This window comes from Copadichromis virginalis, linkage group LG22 (assembly GCF_057382275.1).
Source record: "Copadichromis virginalis isolate Kocher_CV1m ecotype Utaka linkage group LG22, C_Virginalis_male_GT1.1, whole genome shotgun sequence".
Lineage (NCBI taxonomy): Eukaryota > Metazoa > Chordata > Actinopteri > Cichliformes > Cichlidae > Copadichromis > Copadichromis virginalis.
Genome location: NC_140638.1, coordinates 13975444 through 13993443, shown reverse-complemented (window position 1 = coordinate 13993443; position 18000 = coordinate 13975444). Strand labels below are relative to the sequence as shown.

At 42.0% G+C, this 18000-nt stretch overlaps 1 protein-coding gene across 2 annotated transcripts in view; it reads right to left on the bottom strand.

The window, feature by feature from the left end:
* Positions 1 to 471: 471 nt before the first annotated feature.
* kmt2ba (lysine (K)-specific methyltransferase 2Ba) overlaps positions 472 to 18000 on the bottom strand; it is a 45416-nt gene continuing 27887 nt past the window's right edge. For both annotated transcript variants that reach the window (XM_085447121.1, XM_085447122.1), the window contains exons 11-36: positions 17284 to 17397; positions 16960 to 17106; positions 16669 to 16761; positions 16447 to 16564; positions 16245 to 16358; positions 15554 to 15744; positions 15303 to 15404; positions 15094 to 15204; positions 13177 to 13244; positions 12845 to 13002; positions 12664 to 12731; positions 12211 to 12345; positions 11023 to 11181; positions 10786 to 10903; positions 10575 to 10653; positions 8355 to 8515; positions 8056 to 8217; positions 5657 to 7958; positions 5236 to 5364; positions 4142 to 4260; positions 3841 to 3969; positions 3264 to 3516; positions 3043 to 3153; positions 2870 to 2953; positions 2644 to 2773; positions 472 to 2186 (exon numbers count right to left, since the gene is read on the bottom strand). In XM_085447121.1, the coding sequence (XP_085303247.1) occupies positions 1911 to 2186; positions 2644 to 2773; positions 2870 to 2953; positions 3043 to 3153; positions 3264 to 3516; positions 3841 to 3969; positions 4142 to 4260; positions 5236 to 5364; positions 5657 to 7958; positions 8056 to 8217; positions 8355 to 8515; positions 10575 to 10653; positions 10786 to 10903; positions 11023 to 11181; positions 12211 to 12345; positions 12664 to 12731; positions 12845 to 13002; positions 13177 to 13244; positions 15094 to 15204; positions 15303 to 15404; positions 15554 to 15744; positions 16245 to 16358; positions 16447 to 16564; positions 16669 to 16761; positions 16960 to 17106; positions 17284 to 17397 (5631 nt within the window). In that variant the 3' untranslated portion in view covers positions 472 to 1910. The remainder of the gene's footprint in view (positions 2187 to 2643; positions 2774 to 2869; positions 2954 to 3042; positions 3154 to 3263; positions 3517 to 3840; positions 3970 to 4141; positions 4261 to 5235; positions 5365 to 5656; positions 7959 to 8055; positions 8218 to 8354; positions 8516 to 10574; positions 10654 to 10785; positions 10904 to 11022; positions 11182 to 12210; positions 12346 to 12663; positions 12732 to 12844; positions 13003 to 13176; positions 13245 to 15093; positions 15205 to 15302; positions 15405 to 15553; positions 15745 to 16244; positions 16359 to 16446; positions 16565 to 16668; positions 16762 to 16959; positions 17107 to 17283; positions 17398 to 18000) is intronic.

The window sequence follows — 18000 nt, the reverse complement described above, 5'->3', positions numbered from 1 at the left end:
GTGGTTCTGGGGAGGCCAATCCATGACTTCTGGGAGTGTTCCCTTGTGCGTCTTTCTCATTATCGTGCTGAAAAATGAGGCCTTTTGTCAGTCAGATGCTTTCCAGATCCTATTTTATGGTGGATATGGTTCAAGACTTTTGCACTGAAGTGAATGTGCCTAAGCAGTTAGGCAAATAGACAGATAGACACCATGCCCCCTTTTCCCAGTAATGCAAAAAGCTGGTTCCAGCTTTGAATGATAATTTATATAATAATAATAATAATAATAATCCGTTTTATAAGTTCATAACATTCTGGCATGTTTCTACAAGATCAATCCAGTCTGATAGATCATCAGTTTTTTTTCCCACAGGTCTGATTTTTTTCTACTTTTAATCAAACATCTTCAGCTGTGTGATTTTTCCTGTATATTTCACTGTGAATGCCTTCAGGTTCTGTTTGTGCGTTAAGAAAATCAGCAGCAGGAAAGCAAACTTTGAACAAATTTTATTGAACATAAATTAAAAAAAAATTGGAGGTAAAAAAATATTCAACAGGCTTAGAAATTCTTTACAACTATGTACAGGACAGGATCCATGTGAGCTGATACAGTAACAAAGATTTGTGTCAAATTCAGTCATGAATCCTACAAAACAAAAAGTCTACAGCAGTCAGCCTAAAGTCCCAGATCCTTGTGTACATCCAGTAGCGGGGGCACAATTACACAATGGAGTTTCCTAACAAAAAAAATTAAAAAAAGAGGAAGAAAGAAAAAGCACAAAAAAGGTGACCACCTACTCTAAGTGTCCAACAGCAGTGATGTTACCTGTTTCTTAATATCGAAATTCAATAATTAGAAAGCTTAAAGAGCAAGAAAGCAGTTTTTCCATTGTGCGTTGTGTAATTAAATTAAATCTCACTTCTTTCTTTGAGGTAGAACACCTGAGGGAGATTTGTGTGGGGGGGCACAAAACAATGATTAACCAGACAACAATTGAAGGGAATAAGCTTCACTGTTGCTCAGCCTACAAAGAGAAGGTTAAAAGCTCAAACACATTTACTTCCATTAGTCTGATGACCATACATTTATTGTTCAAATGTACAAAAAGAGCTGTAAGGGACCGTGCCGGGGAAAGATCAACGTTTTCCTTTTGAATGCTGCACCAAGGAAATGCTTCCTCGTAGGCCTTAAAACATACAAACTGCACAAACAAAGAGAACAAAGAAAGAGTGTAACAGTGGGTAAAAGCATTCGGGTCACAGCATCTGTGCCGTTACAAATAAAAACAGAAGCTTTCGGCTGACTGGAGGAGCACAAAGGTTCAATTGACGCTATTAAAACTAACCTGTGGGATAAATGTCATCAGCACCTAAAATATTAAGTGAATGGGAATTTGTAATTCACTTAATTCAAGTCCCTGCTTCCGAGAGATGTGGTATCCAGAGTAAAAAGAGCTGCACTGCTGCTTTATAGTAAAAGTGAGTCCTGTCTGCTGCCAGAGAAGGCTGGGTCATGCTAAGGTGCTGTAGAAATTCTCCTCTTCGTCGCTCTCTGACTTCTTATTTACAGAGACAGACAGACAGCTGAAGTTAGGTCACTTCAGTTTGCACTTCTTTTTTTCCCCAGTTCCAGCAAAGGGCGCTGACAGCAAAGTCAGCGATGTAAAACAAAGTGTGAAGTAGATGAGAAACAGTACATAAATCCATCGTGTATGTGCGTGCATGTGTAGACTTCATCCCAAGCTTTCACATATGGCTCTTGTCTTGTGTACGTCCTTCACGGGTCTGTAGGTTGATCTTCTGAACACTGGCTCAGGTCTGTGTGCGTTATTGACCTCCATCATATGGCTACAGTTGCCTTCATGATTTCATTTGCCGCCTGAGCTGCATCAGCTACGACAGCTTATTAGGGTTAGCGGTGAGGGGGGGTTAATTCAGATAGCGGCGGCAGCGCCTCGCCCCGCAGTTGCAGGAGAGCTTGTTGCTCTCGTCCTCGATGGGGAACTTGTAGTCGTAGGTGAGCTCTTCTCCCCGGTAGATCTTCCTCAATGCGAAGATAACGATGTGCTTGCGTCCGTCCACGTTGATGACGCGCGAGTAGCAGTTCGGCTCGCACGAGTGGTTGATGAAACGAGCCGCATTGCCCTGCATCGTGGCGTCGACCACGTCGAAGTCGTCGATGCGGAACATGTAGCAGCCGATGCCCTGGAGTACAGAAACACACACATTACTTTCACATTTTAGGATTAAAGGTGTTTCATTGTTCTCGCCCCTTATGAATGTTGCCCACGATGTAAAAGGAATTTGACCGCCTTAAATTTTAATGGTATGCCCCCCCGAGTCTAGTGAGAGTGTGCCTTAAGGAAGTGAAAGCAAAAGGAAGATGTTGAAGTGCGTTTAGCTGGTGATCAAAGAATAAAAGAAAAAACCCTTTAAAAAAAAAGTTTTATTTTAATCACCTGACTTGTTCCAGGTTCATCCGACGTGCCTGTTTGTTCCTGTTTGAAGTACTAATGATTAATGTAATTGTTGGAAGCAGACCGTGTCTTTGCATGCTGTGGTATTCAGTGATTTCTCTGTAGTTGTAACTAGTTACTGCTGCTTCACATTAAACTTATTAAACACAGATGCTCTGTGATGATGAATTCCGAGTGTAACCAACCTTGCTGTCGTAATACTTCTCCCGCTTATCAGTCAGGACTGCGCGAATGACAGTACCGGCATACTCGATCACCATCTCCCCAGCATCGATGTTCCTTTTGCAGAAGAGTCCACGACCATGAATCGGCGATCTAAGGCGCCACAGGGGGAGAAGATTCGAAAGTTTAACTGATTTATTTTTGGACATCAATGAAACCCTAAAGGGTTTTATGGTCATTTGTCGTTACCTGTAGACTCCTACTGCTTCTTTTGAGATTTTCTCCAGGTGTCTGAATCTCATTGCCATGGGAAGCTCACTGCTGGTGGCTCGCCTGGCAGAGACGCAACAGAGCAGCTGTCAGTACTGATGTGAAAACTGCTCAACTTCACAGACAAAAGTGAAGCAAACTGAATGACTAACCTAGAAGATTTGAGCGGGAATTCATCCTCCTCTTCATCAAAGGGACCCAATATGTCGGGAAGTTCTCTGTGCTGCGACGCCAGGAAGTTGAACATGTCAAACGTTGCTTTCCTGGTTAAAGGATCAGGGAAAATCATTTGTGATGTGCGTCATAACAAGACACATACAGACAAAGCGCAGAAGGTTTTAAAAGCAAAACCCGTGAACTAGGGTGTCTGTACCGTGTGCAGACTTCAGCTCGGGCGCAGCCACTCGGGTTGAGGGGGAGTTCTTCCTCGATGTCATCACATCGGTGGAAGCGGAAGCGGTGGCGTTTGCAGTATGCGGCGCCCTGCAGCTGCTCCAGCAGGAAGATGACGGCATCGTGGACGACGCCAAGCACCCGCGGCCCGCTCATCCCACCTAGAGGCAGCTGCCTTAGGTGGAACCCTGCCCGAGCTTCGAGGACGCCGTCTATCACAGCGCGCCAGGCAACTGACGGTAGGTGAGAAAGGGAGGCAAAGATGAACACGCAGCCAAAACGCAAGATAACACGGACAAATGTTTAAGAGAACACCTGGGCTGATTCTTTTATGCTGTATTCATTCTCCTTTTTATTCTCATATTATAATAAGAAAAGAAATGGCTGGCAACAGATAAACATCAGCCACTGACATAAATGAAAATCCTCTTATTTGCTGATAAAAGTCGAGGCTATTATCCAATGAGATATAAACTTCTATTTCTTATATTTTTAATGACAAAGAGTAGAAAATACCAGCATAAGAATTAAATAAGAAGCAGAGGAGTGATTCCTACCTTCTATGCTGTTAGCCTTAACGCTAAAGCCGTCATCACTGGTGATTTCAAAGCGCAGGTGGGGCTGGTTCATGTACGTCCTCGCTGTGGGTTTAGGTGGTGGTGGTGCTTCTTCTTCTGAGCTAAAACCTGCAAAAAGTGAAAGATGGTCTCACACCTAACCACATATTCTCTCTCGCAAAGCAATGACACTTAAAGACGATCAAAACTATATAAATGAGATTAACGATAAATGTTAAATGTAAAAACAAAGGTTTTTAGCCTAAATTAGACACAAATGACTAAACTTATAGTCACAAACCTGAATAAGGGCCCCACTCAGAGAGGTCTCCGTGCCGAGCGCTCACCCATTTGTGCGTCATACCCTGAATCTGACTGTTGGTTTTGGTGGGAAATGGTGGACTGTCATCATGAAAACACCTGCACACAAGGGAAAAAACATATTTGTCAAAAATACTTTTCCCCCCCCCATTTTTTCACAGGTTAAACATTCTGTCTCTTCTCTTTTCCCTTGATTTTCTCTTCTTCTTAACTACTACAGGATGGTCTAACGGTCTTTGGACCCGATCAAAAATCACTTCAAGTATTCGAAATATGACACCCTGATGGCCCTGAACACTGCAGTCAAAACAAAACAGCCTGGGAGCAGGAGCCTGGACTGGAATGGGACTGGGCGATCAATGTTGGGATAAAGCTGTCCTTAGTGTACGTTCATGGTACACTCTGCACTAGGCTGCAACTAACAGAGTTAAAAATACTAAAGTCCTGAATGATCCCAACAGTTTATTCCTGCCATAAACAGCACGTTTTGACCTGATTACTTAACCTAACCTTTGATCCATTTTCCTGTGGCTCAAAGACATGATGTCATTTCTTAAATTAGGAAGGTGGGGTTTATTTCACAGTCAAAGGCAGCACTATTCATTTTCCCCCAAAGTAAAATCTTTTTATCCAGCTTTGTCTGAATTAGTTCACTTATTTTGTAAATATTTGTAGTCACTTTGATCCCCCAACTAGTTTAATTCATATCTGTCTTACTATGCTTACTTGGAAGCAGAATTTTGAACCTCATTTCATTGTATCTTTGATAAACCACTGACCTAAAACAGACTGCCTTGTCTGGAAAACATTTTCACATCCCCCACATTCCCCTCCTTTTCTTTGAATTTCTTTTAATTAACTATTAAGTCAATTTAATGTGTACAGCATCTTGCTTTTTTGAACAAAAAAACAAAAAACAGCACATACACAAAAACTACTTCAGGCTCGAGGACCTAAATAATTAGTTTTCATGTGCCCTTTCAGCTCTTTCAAATCTTTAAATACAGCCTGACATTAAGTATTTGCCTCCTTTTGCCTTTGTAGCGCAGTAATAAGTCCATACATGAGGCTAACCTTTTGGGTGTAGGAGGTGGTGGTGGGGCAACGATCCTCAGTGGCTCAGGCTCTGGCTGTGGCTCAAGCTGGCGATCCAGATCAAGAACATCTTTCATTGTTGGAGCTTTCATTCTCACACCACTCGGCCTGTTGAAAGACATCAACATGCTTTATTTTCTCTTTTGCCATCTTTTACTTTAAAACTCTTTCAGCTGCTGAGAGTGCAAATTTCTCTCATTGCTGAGATTCTGCAGATCAGAGGACCAATTTATAAAATGTCAGTCTGTATGTGATGCTCGGTGCTTCATACAAAATCAAGCTGGAGATCAGTTTGTTTGTTTTTTTATGTTAACCATTAAGATCAATGTAAATATTAGTTTTTTAAATATTACTCGTGTTCTGCATGTTGCAGTAAGTACATTTTAAAATCATCTGTTACCTGGCTTCATCAGTGTCCTCCGGCTCACTCGATGGATCCTTCAAGAAGTCCATCTTGGATTTCTTCCTGGAAGGTCTCTCAGACACCGACGACACTCTCTTAACTCTCACCTGGTGGCGCGATGCAGCAGGTATTGATTCATTACCGAAAACACTGGGAGACTCCGAACGACCAGCTGATGACTGATCCGAGTCTTCGACGTTGGGAAATGGCAATGGTTTCCGATGCTTGGCCTTTGGCTGTCGAGTACTGCTGAGGATGATGGGTTTTGTTTTGGGTGCGTCGCGGTGAGTAGCCATGGCTCTATCGATAATCGCTTGGGCTGTGCTTTCTTCAATGTTGGAGAAACTAGATTCAGGTGAGCTGTACATGCTGACAGTTGTGGGAGCAGCAGCTGTGCTGTTGCTTTTCATGGGCACCATTTTGACGATGATCTTCCTCTGGGCCGCCTGGAGGTTAGGGGCAGGAGGGGCGTTTGCAGCTGAAGGGCTGGGCCGAGGCTTTATTATGACATGAGGCATGGAGCGCTGTAAAGCATTACCACTGTGGAGAATCTTGGCAATCTGGCTTATCTTATTGTAGGTTGGTGAATCTGTACTGAGAGGCTGATACGTGTTCAACTTTGGGTCTTTGATCATAATCTGACCGTGCCGGTTGACCAGCAGGACCTGATGGGTAGAAGCCTGCACTGGGGGCGTGCTAGCTGACCCAGCTGGGTTCTCCGTCGCTGCCTGCTGCTGACTTTCTGGCTTGGAGCTAATCAAGTTTATAGCGATGGTTTTCCCCAGTGAAGCACCTGGCTGAATGTTTAAAGCATTTAAACCATTGATAATGGCAGGGGGTGCGACCGGGCGTGGTACTGCATGAAAAGTAACTGCAGCAGAGGAAACGGACGCAGTTTGTCCAGGGTGAGGGGGTAAAGGCAGTTTGGCTTGCATCAGGGGAAGTGAAGGTTTCATCGCCAAGCGCTTGAGGTTTGGCGCAGCATGTTTTGTCTTCACAAAGACCGTTTTCATCTGTGCTGTGGGAGGTTTTTTGGTTTTAGGCTCTGGAGAATAATCAGGATCATTCAAATCATCTTTAAATCCTTCATCTGAGTCAGCTGACGAAGCGCTGTCATCTCTGTCGCCAACGATGTGTTTATTTGGATACTCTGCAGAGCCATGTTCAGCAGGAACAAAGTGGCCTGTAGATGAATCCAAGAACACCTCGTTTTGAGACGGCGATGTTTCTGAGGTCATCGGGACCTCTTCCTCCTGAACGGACAGTTCGTTATTTGTGTAAGCTGACTCCAGGAGAGCAGAAGGTGAAAGACTTTCCTGAAGCACTGGTTCAGGTTGTTCTTCAACTGGTGACTTTGGGACCGTGTAGATTGACTCAAGCCTCTTTAGCGCCACCGTTAGTTGTTTAGTGGGTGTAGTGTGGTTGGTTTGAATTTTAGCTTCTTCATTCCCTCCCTCTGCATCCTGAGCATCTTCATCGGCCGCCTCGCTTTCAGTTTCTGACCCGCCGTCCGCACCGTCTAACTGCGGGATAGACTGAGCTGAATTAAGCTGACCTGAGGTATCCGAGCCACTTGCTGTGTGATCGCACACCACCGTGCGTGAAAACTTAAAATAACGACTCGAGTCGTCTTCTTCAGAATCAATCTCCTGATCGTTTCCCTGCATTTCCACCTCTCTGCTGCCTTGTGCCCCGCAATGAAGCGACACATTCTCTGTGAGCAAAGCCTCATCAAACTCAAGCTTAGCATTCAGCATGGAGTCCACTGCTACCTCAGTGTCGGTGTCAAACACAGTGTAAGGAAGCTCCTGAGACATCAGGTGGGCCACTTCCTCCTCCAGGTTATCAGGTGCCAGTGAGATCCCATTTGTAGTGGCCACAGCTGCATCTTCTGCCTCAGAGGATGCCAAAAAGTCTTGGGGAACCTCGGCAGAGACTGGAGTGGTAATTTTAAAGCTATGCCTCCCTCTGGGGGAGTGAGTGATGGCTCCTTGCCGAGGCGACAGCCCTGTAGAAATGCTGGAGCTGGATCTAGGTGGGGAGCTCCAGACTGGAGATGCAGAGTTCTGTCGTGAGAGAGGAGGTGAAGCCGATCCAAAGTTCGATGCTCTCGGAGGGGAGCTGAATAGGGCACATCGGGAGTGGACCGTGCCGCCAGAGCGGAGTGTCATCGGTACGGACGGGTCGCTCTCTGATGGCGAGGAGCTGCACCGGCTTCTGGACGAGAGCCTTCGAGGCCGCCGGGTTTCCTCCAGGTCCCTCAGAGTCAGGATGTGATGGGATTTGGGTGGAGCACACCCTGACAGCAAGAAAAGGGAGTGTGAAAGGGGGTTTACTTTTTTTTATTTAAAGTCACACTACAACAGGTACCCATCTTCTCCTAAAACTCCACGTACCTGGAGATGGTAGTGGTCGAGATGATCCTCCTGCTGGTCTCCTGGTGTGTGTGTAAGCAGGGCTTTTAGACCCGGGTGTGTTGTGCAGTTTAGAGTTGGGTGATATGGAAGTGGATTTTATTGGGCTGGATGTGGGACTTAAAATATCTGGAGACTCAATATCTAGAAGAAAGAAAAAAAAAAAAGAAAAGAGAAAAAAAGTTTTTAGCACAGTAAAAAAAAAATTACCCATATTTTCAATTTCTTGTCCACTGCTTCAGCTTCAGCGCTCTTCTCACAGCCGTTGAGATCCTGCTCACCTCTGTGGTGGTTCGGACTGTGGACTATGGTGTGGTTCTCTTCATCCTCCCACTTCAAATTCTGTTCCTCACCAGGGAGAGGAGTGCTCACCTCTGTCACCTTGCAGGTGTACTTACAGCGCCGGCGTGGGTCCACGGTGCTCCAGTACAACCGTGAACACCTAGAAAATAAAAGAAGGAAGAAAATACGTTTCAAGCTTGTTAATGAAGAGACAATGAACTATGGATAAATCAGTAATGTCAGTAACAGCAGCCAAGAACTAAGCCAATCACATGTAACCCTTTCCCCATTAGTACAGCTTGGCATGGTTTTCAGGGGTTTCCATTAGGTGGTAGTACCTGTTACCAGGTGCTTCTTTTTTAACCCTTTACAGCCGATCGGAGCGGGCACGCTCTGTTTTGCGTAACTATTTTTAAATCCCGGTAGCTCTGCAACCAAGTAAGCTAGCGCAATAATTTTTTTTGCATATGAAACTGGAGGAGTTGTACTTACATCTTATGCCATCAGCTTGTCCTAGGTCACAGTTTCCTTCCACATATAGCTTTGCAAAAACTGCATAAAAATCACTTGCAGCAACAAAAACATGATATTCCAGAAACACGCTTCGCCGATCCATCAGCTGTTTGTAACACTTCCTACGTCCATCAGCGCGAACTATCACATGACCGCATGACCTGCCCGAAACCGGAAGTGACGTCATTTTGCGGAAATGTAGTTTTTTTTACGATCAGGGCCTTATGAGCTTGTGTTTTACTTGTTATGTGTTTTAAAAAGTTATGTTTGACTTTATGACTTTCTGTGTCGTTTCTGGGATGCTTAAGACTCATATTGCACTGCTGGAAATAGTTTATTTTGATGCATATGCTGTTATTTTGCAAATTTGCACTATAATATTTATTTTCGTTTTTCCTGCAGTATATAAAAATTGGTGTATTTCAAAAATAAAACTATGAAGACACTCAAAATAAATTTCCTGTGGTGGGAAACTAGTTTGTGTAACTTTTTTGTATTTACAGTTTTGAGGGATAAGCCTCTTAAATTTCTCTAACTAGAAATATATGTTAAAAAAACAAAAACGATTTTCAATTTTTTTGTAGTTTATTGCACTTTTTTGCAATTTATGTAATTACTATGCACCTAATGCAGACATATTATTAAAGTTTGGGCTATAATGGTTGTATTGATGTATAGCAACTTGAAATGCTCCCAAAAATGGCTCCACAGCATGTAAAAATATAATATAAGCTCTGGCGAACTTGGTTCTATGGTAGGTCTTAAAGGGTTAATCTACTTGGCCGGGGTTCCAAGCGATTCGAGGCGATCGAAAAAAAATGTGACATAAATAGACTGACTGGATTGTTCAATTTGTGATTGACATGACATTGACCAATCAGGTGAAAGGAAGAAAAATTGGGTCAAAATTAGTACTTGTAAGTTGAATCCCACACACAGCCAGGGAACTTGAGCGCAGAGTTTTACACATCGTTTTTTGCTTTGTATCTGTAACCAGATCTTAACAAAAAATTTTTTAAACTTGTGTAAATATTTTTACATAAGTTACAATGACAATTACAAGTACAAAATATTTATGACCACAATTTGAGCCCATAGAAAACTACACAAAAAACAACACTCTGGTCCCTGAGTCTGAGAATAAGCCATACACCAAACAGCAGGTATGACACTGTCTCGACTCCTTTGTTGTGTTGTTCACGTCGCATACAAATGACCTCACTGGACTTTCGGCCTTGTTGCTATAATGACCACATGCACATTAGGTCGACTGTAATGGAAAACGACATAAACTGAGTTCAGTCCAGCTGAGTAGGCAGCAGTGGAAGAGGGCTAATAGAGTCTTCTGTTTAAATGTGCTTCTACTCTAAAGTAGAAATGAAAGGGTTTACAGCCTGATAGAGAAAACAGTCTGACTTTAAAACTAATTTCCCTGTGGGTACTTTTTATTTTTCTTTAATAATACAACTGTGGAAAAATGTACCGCTGCGCCTTATACATAAAGAGGAAAACATGGTTCTGCGCTAGGCCTGTGGACAGCTTTGCAGACTATGTGTTGTAGCTGTTTTTAGCTATTTATAAATTATAGAATACGAAACAGGCATGTTAATTTCTACTCATATCTATAATTCAAAAGTTGCTGTTTGCGCAAAAAAAAACCCAACCAAAAAAACCCCCGCTTGAATACAAAGGCAGTTATCACTTACTGATAGCCTACAGGATACAGCATCCTTCCATTTGACGACAGCTCTGACAGAACACCAAGTTTCTGAATCTGCAGCGAGCCTGGAAGGTTAAAAAAAAAAAAAATAGATAATGAGGTTCATTGGATCAAGACATAAAGCAGCCGTATTTTAATTCAATCTGAATCTATCCCATTACAAGAGTCAAAAACATGAAACATCAAGATAATCTTACCTATGGTCATATTTATGGATTCTGGCTCAAGACCTGTGAGGAACTTCCTTCTGAGATTGATCCCATTGAAGTCCACATACACCCGTCGCGGGACTTCAAACCCTTTACCAGAGACGATCTGTGAAGAATCACAAACAATAGTCAGCATAACGAACACAAAATCAGAATATAATATTAAATATGTATACTGCTTCCAACAAAAATATATATTTATAATCTGACAACATAAATTCACACCTTTGCAGTCACCAAGTCCCTGTGTTTGTAGCAGTAAACCTTCCTGTCCTGCTGGAACGCGCAGCTCTGGGCACGTGCACACATGAAGTGGAAGTTACTCTGACAGGTGGGGAGGCAACAGCCCACGGTGGCTCCTGACTGCCCGCAACGATCACAGCGCTGGAGGAAAATTTAATATGTACACACATAGTTTTAGGACCAAAGGGTACTTGTCAACCTCACAAAATGAATGACTGATCCTAAAGTCAGGCCATTAGGATTAGAAATGATCAAATAATTCACAAGATCTTTAAATGGAAGACAGGAAGAAAAATAAATAAATAAATAATAAAAATGGACGAGGTTAAACATTGGCAATACAAATAAGAAAAGATTTCACATAAGAAACCATTAATCATATTTTTCAATAGCCAAAATGTACTTTTATTCCAGCAAAGTGACACTTTGTATTGGATAAAATGTTACAGAAATATATGTAAAAGTAGCCCTCCTTCCTTCTCAGCAAACATTTGGTGTTTAATCGCTGTCAGCTGGCGGTCTTTTCTCAACTTTTAACCCATGATGATAAAAAAAAAAAAATCCTCCAAATTAAAGATACATAATTGGCCTAAATGTCAGGTTTAGGTGATTTGCAAACATTGCCTGGATTTCCTTGTTAAGAGTTTCTTGAAGGGGAATACTGTATATCCGTTTATCGATTTGAACAAACAAAATTATTTTGAGAAAGAATTCATGCATCTCAATGGTCTTTTGCCTCGTGGGACCATTTCTCATCCAAGGAGTTAATTGACTTTACGCCAAATTGTCTGCAGAGTTATAATGCTGACATCGAAGGACAGAAAAAGGTAAAAAAAATAAAAGTGCCCAAATTCAGATTTATATTTGTTAAATTTGTTAAGTCTGTGTGTGGATAACGGTGCAGCTGTCTCTTCACATTTGTTAAGTTTGACCAGATCGTTATTCTATGTGGAAACATCTGTCTCGAATTGATTTTTGTGATCGTACCGCGACCACTTTTGACCATCGACAGCTGTCGTTGCTTCGCTTGTTTGCATCTTGCCATCACAAAGACAGGTGCCGGCACATAAATGAAATGAGATTTAACGAACTGTATTTCTAGCAAGAGCAGCGACGTCTGAACACCTAGCTGTCACGCAGAGCCTTAGTTACCATTTAATTTAATCTTACCAGGTGGCGCCCCCTTGAGACAGCACTGTGCACCTGAAGAAGAGCACTGTTTTCCTCGTACACCTCTGCAGACCAAAGACAGCAGTTAACATGGGCCCACTCGTTCTGACCCAAGTACAGGAGCCGTCCTGCTTCCTGTTGAGAAAAGAGCAGTTATATCACTTAAGTATCAGGGAGCTGTTATTATAGTGCCAAGAAAACAAAAAATGGTCAACAATTTAATAAAAATTCTATACATCCTCACATAATCAGTCATTTCTTTAACAAAAACAGTGAAAAGGAGATACTTTCCCCTTATCCTGAACTTAAAAAAATGATTAACTTAAACTTGCTGAATATTTTGAGGACTTCTGTCTATCCTGATGCCTTCAGAGCAAACAATGCATGAAAGAACACCAAAATTAAGTGGGGAAAAAAGATCTATGCGCCAAAAGCCTTGACATAAAAACTCACACTGGGAGCAGAGTCTCCACATTGCTGGCACAGGGCACATTGTCTCACATCTTCAGTCTTGGTGATCTCTGGAGGATCATGTAAACATTTTAAACTTGAGAATGTGACCGATCTATTGCAAGAAAGTGCCTTTAGCTTTGTCTTCAGTGTGCTGCAAAACAGATTGTAATAGCGTCCATACCAAGTAATTTCAGAGAAGGAGTTTGCTGTGAAGTCACTGATGAGTCGGTTTTCCCCGTCTGTGGGTCCCTGGAGTTTTTGAGCTGGTATGTTCTCTCCAGCCATTGTGCATAGCTGTGCTCTTTAGATGGTGGGAGAACTGCCTCGGGGAGCATGCCACTAAAGAGGAGGGGATAAAAACAAACTGAAGAGAGCCATTTTAGGCACCTGTCCATCTACTACAAGGTCTTCAGACGTTTTAATTATAATTAAGATTTAATTTAGTGCCAACCTTGTAAATGACGACGTTTATGAAGTTGGTTAAGTAAATTATATTTAGCTGCATTCACTTACCTCGGAAGTTCTTCTGAGAACGAGTTCCACTTTTTGACATTGCACCAACTGAATACTTTTTCCATGACCTGTCAGGCATGAAACAATGAAGTAAGACCAAAATTAAGGAATGTTGAAGGACAGTGTTCATTTGGATGTGACAACGAGAACAGAAAGGGGGCAGCTGTAGCTCAGGTGGTAGATGAAACGGATGGGCATTTCCTCGCAAGTATCCTTGGGCAAGATATTGAACCCAGACTGGCCCTGATGTATCCGTCAAAGTAAAAGTGTGAATGTTAGAAAAAACACTCAGGCATAGACTAAAGCGCTGTATGAATGTGCTACGAGTGCTTAACTTGGGGAGAAAGGAGCTGTATTAGTAAACTTGTGATTTATCCTGAGGAAAAACAGGTTTCCCTACAAAATGAATTAATGTCTGGGTTAGGGCTGGGCCATATTATACCGTTCACGGTAATACCGGTATAATGTTAGGCAACGATAGGAAAATGAAATATCGCGATAGAATGGGAGTAAAACGCGCATGCGCAGTGCCTTTGTTTTCATACGCACATGGCCGATTGTTGAGGAACCAGAATTGGTTTGTAAAAATGGTGCAACTTCCATGATGTGGAACTGGTTTGGTGTTTGTCCGTCAGATACACAACAAAGCACATTTTTTTGCAGAACATGCAAGCGGCCGTTGTTATTGTCGTATTTGTCGGACTAAGATGCTCTTAAATCTGGGAGTAATCTGGGTCCCAAACTCCGTATATTTGACTTCAGGTCAAACAACACTGCAGCATCACTGAGAGTTGAAAACTGTCTAAATTATTTCATCTTTAATAAAACGATCAGCATTGCTGCTTTACCAGGTGTAACTATGAAGTTTAACTTCCAGGCATCCATGAAAACAAAAGTTATTACATTTAACGGAGTTAGAAGTTAGCAGGAAGCTAGCGGAAGTTAGCTCGCTAGTTTCGCTAGTTACCTAAGCATGATATAGCACGTTCTGACTGAGAGATTTCTGAAAAAATTCAAACGTACAGTTCTGCTATCACTTCCAACATAAATGAAGACAGGAAACTAAACAGCATTGACGTTTGTAGGGTTACTGAAGTTGGGCTAGCTGGTATATAATGATGTGCTACGTGATCGCTAGCGACACAGCTATGTTAGCATAACATAACAGTGAAGCTGGAGGACGAACACTAACACTTTTCCACTTATAAAAGTTAACGTGAAGGTTCCTCATGGTTAGAGACAAATGCAATCGCATGTCCGGATGCTGTAAACGGACCAAACTTCAGTCAGGAGAACAACTGAGATAATCCATCCACAATACGAGGTTAGTCATTAATATACTGCAACAACATGGGAATAGAGCAGCTGCCAGAGAATTCAACATTAATGAATCAATGGTACAGAAGTGGAGGAAGCAAGAAGAATGAGTTTAATAAAGTTTGATTTATCTGACTGCTTTGTTTCGCTTAATGTGCCTTATAATCCCGTGCACCTTATGGTCCGAAAAATACGTACTGCACACTGCAGTTTAATGTTGCAAAGCACCTCTTTTTAACTTCAGTGGATATTATACATGGTTATGCTCAGGATATGTCAGCCCATTTCTACTGGAAATGCCTTTGGGTTAAACTTTCAGCAAGGAATTTGCATTTGCACTGATACATTTTTATAAAGCTTTAGTGTACATAAAAACCAGCTTCTTGTTTACGTGAAAATAAATGGAAGGTTGTCTTTTTGCGCTAGTAATGTTGTGGAGTTGTATTTTGTCTCGCATCAATTATATCGTCAGTTATATCGTTATCGCAAATTTTCAAATATATATCGTGATAAATATTTTTGGCCATATCGCCCTGCTCTAGTCTGGGTCTCTAAAAAATACATTAAAAGCAATTAGAAAATGGTAAAGGGAGTGCTTACTTCAACGTAGTGTGACATTGCCTGAAGGGTCGGTCTCTGATCTTCCAGCAGAGCTTCCTCTTCCTGCAGCCTTTGCCTTATCACAGAAGCAATATCGCTATGAAAGGCTTTCTGATTGGGAGACAGGAAAAAAGAAAAAAATGCTATTAATTCAGTGTGGGTTCTACAAAAAGAGCCTAAGTGTAAATGCATAGGATATATATGCTCACTATTGAGGTGTATCCGCCCCCTTTAAACCTCCTCTCCACCGCTTGTAGATCACAGACTGGTTGCTGTTCCCTGATAAATGCTGTGATGTTTGGTTCCTGACACTGAAAGACAGTAAGGGACAACTACTTCAGCGACACATCTGGAACATAATCAGGCTTTGACGTTAAAGGAGAAATACTAAAATGGGGCGTTTTAAAGGATAAAAAGGCTTCCTGGTGCATCCTCTCAGAGTCTTGTGGGCAGCTCTTACCGCTTTACACGTGATAAGGTGCTGAGTGCTGTTGGAGGAGAGGAGGTCAGTGAGCACCTCCTCCACTCTGGCTGTGAGCCTCCTCTGCAGCTCCACCTTCAGGATGCTGTGACTGGTTTGGTGCTGACTGCAGGGCGAACATGTAAAATCCACTCTGCCTTGCTGACTTGAGAGCAGCCCAAAAAGCTCCTCTGCAAAGACAGAGAAGAAGAACTTCGTTTCTACACAGCAAGTTAACAGCAATCACATTTTATCTCCATAGTTTGGTCCTGTTTTATAAGTCACTCATTCAGAAAACAAGCTCATAACAGCCTTTATATATTTAGAAAACTTTCAGTTTTGATTAATTCACTGTTAAAATTTATTCATATTTATTTTGGTGAAGCCACCCAAGTTTATTCTCTGTCTCTATATCCACTCTTTGGGTTAGAAAAGTCTCAAATCAAGCCTTTAGAGCCAGAAACCAGAGCTTTCTTCTCACAGGGATTAGTTGTCTGTAATGTGATGTCATTATTTGAAATTGTGGCCTTATTAAAGTATGAGTATTCACCCTTGTAACTGATAGATGCATTACAACAATAAGAGGGGTGGAGGGGGTGGGGGTCTACTTTTAACAGCCTGAGAAAACATGAAATCCAACAAACAGTGAACAAAAACTGACTGAACTGAAAACTTTATGAGCGAAACTCACCTGAGATCCCTTCACATCTGTAATGAATCCAGTGGCTGCACTGCGAACACTGAAGCATCTGTGATGGTTGGATACTGTCTTCATAGCACTTGTGGCAGATAGTGCAGAAATGACCTGACGTAAAGTAAACAGAAATCACAGACGAGTCACATCATCCATTTCAAGCATATTTACATACAAGTTCAACTCTCAGAAGTCTTACCTTTTTTGTGGAGTGAAGTGCAGTCAGGGCAGAGGTCCTGCTCGTGGTTCCACGTCAAGTCCCAGGTCTTTCCAGGAGTCACGCCGCAACTTTTACACCGAATGCACGACATACACACCTGCACAAAGACATATGTGATGTACGGTGTCATGAAATCGTCACATTTATCCTCAAATAAACTGAACATATTCCTAATTACTTTAAAGCTGTTAATGCATTTACCCAGGGGACGCTGGAGTTCATAGGTTTAGGGTATGTTGGTCCCAAGCATGAAGGGTGGTATGACGTTTGGCATCTCCTGCACTGCAGCACAGGCTGTGAAGGGACAAAAAAACAAAGGTATAATAATTATGGGTAAATACTCGACTATGATGTACACCAAAAATTGATAAATATGTAATTTAATTCAGATCTCGTGTGTAAAATAGTTAAGAAGCGTGGATAATGTTTGCAAACTTGTTTCTTCTTCTTCTTCTTGGGATATTATAAAGTCTCGCTACGCCTCATACACACCTTTGTGCTCTTGCTTCGACGTCCGCACACGTGGCAGAATTTGCAGCGCCTGCAGAACCAGTTTTCCTTGTTCTCCTCGAGGGGGCGCTCCTCAGGTGACAGGCAGAAACTGTGGAAAGGCTCACAGCAGATCTGACAGAAGATCATCTGATGGAAGTGGGAGGTAGAGGAGTTAAAAAAAATAACAATAACAACATTCAGAATGCATATGAAATGTTTCTATTTTGTTTTTTGTCACATAACTGAAATGTAAAACAAGCCATTTGCGTGAGCACCCAAATAAGCAACTTGCATACTTTGCCAAACTAGTCAAGCTCAGCTTACCTCGTGTCGCCCTTTACTGGCGCAGAGCAGACAGACGGGCTGAGGCGTAGTTGGGACAGACGTGAGAACGCTGAGGCCGCCCATTAGCCACACATTCTGGACCGCACAGTCCTCCTAGTGGACAGACACCCAATAACAGCACAAACAAAGCAATCAGAGCCTCTTCTCCAGAGGTTTCCAGGTGCTACATTAGTTCACTAACCTGTATCAAGGTTATGAACATATGCCGGTTTGTAACAACTGAATGAGAGCATGGCTGATCATCCATATGCTGAAATAACAAACATTCCCCGCTGCCTTCTCCTCCCATTTACACAGCATGAAAATACTGATGTTTGTTTGAAAGCAAACTGAAAAGAGTGTTTGTCATAGTGAAAATGAACTTTTTCTCTCAGAGATATTTTCTCAGACCCCTAAACTGTATATAAAACATGGCAAGGAAAATTTAGTTTGACATTTGACCTTTTTTTATTTTTGTAAACTGAATATGCCTCATACTGTTTTTTCATATACACTGTTCTAAATTGAGCCATAACCTACAAAATGAAAATTAAAGAAAATCTGAAATCAGTAACTCAGACTATTAACTACAAATGTGTTTGCTGATGTCATACATGAAGTCAGCACTAAGGTCATTTTCCCAAAGATGATGCTTTCTATAAAAAATGACTTTCCAGTGTGTGACCAAAGCCCACAGATGTAACAACCACCTTACTT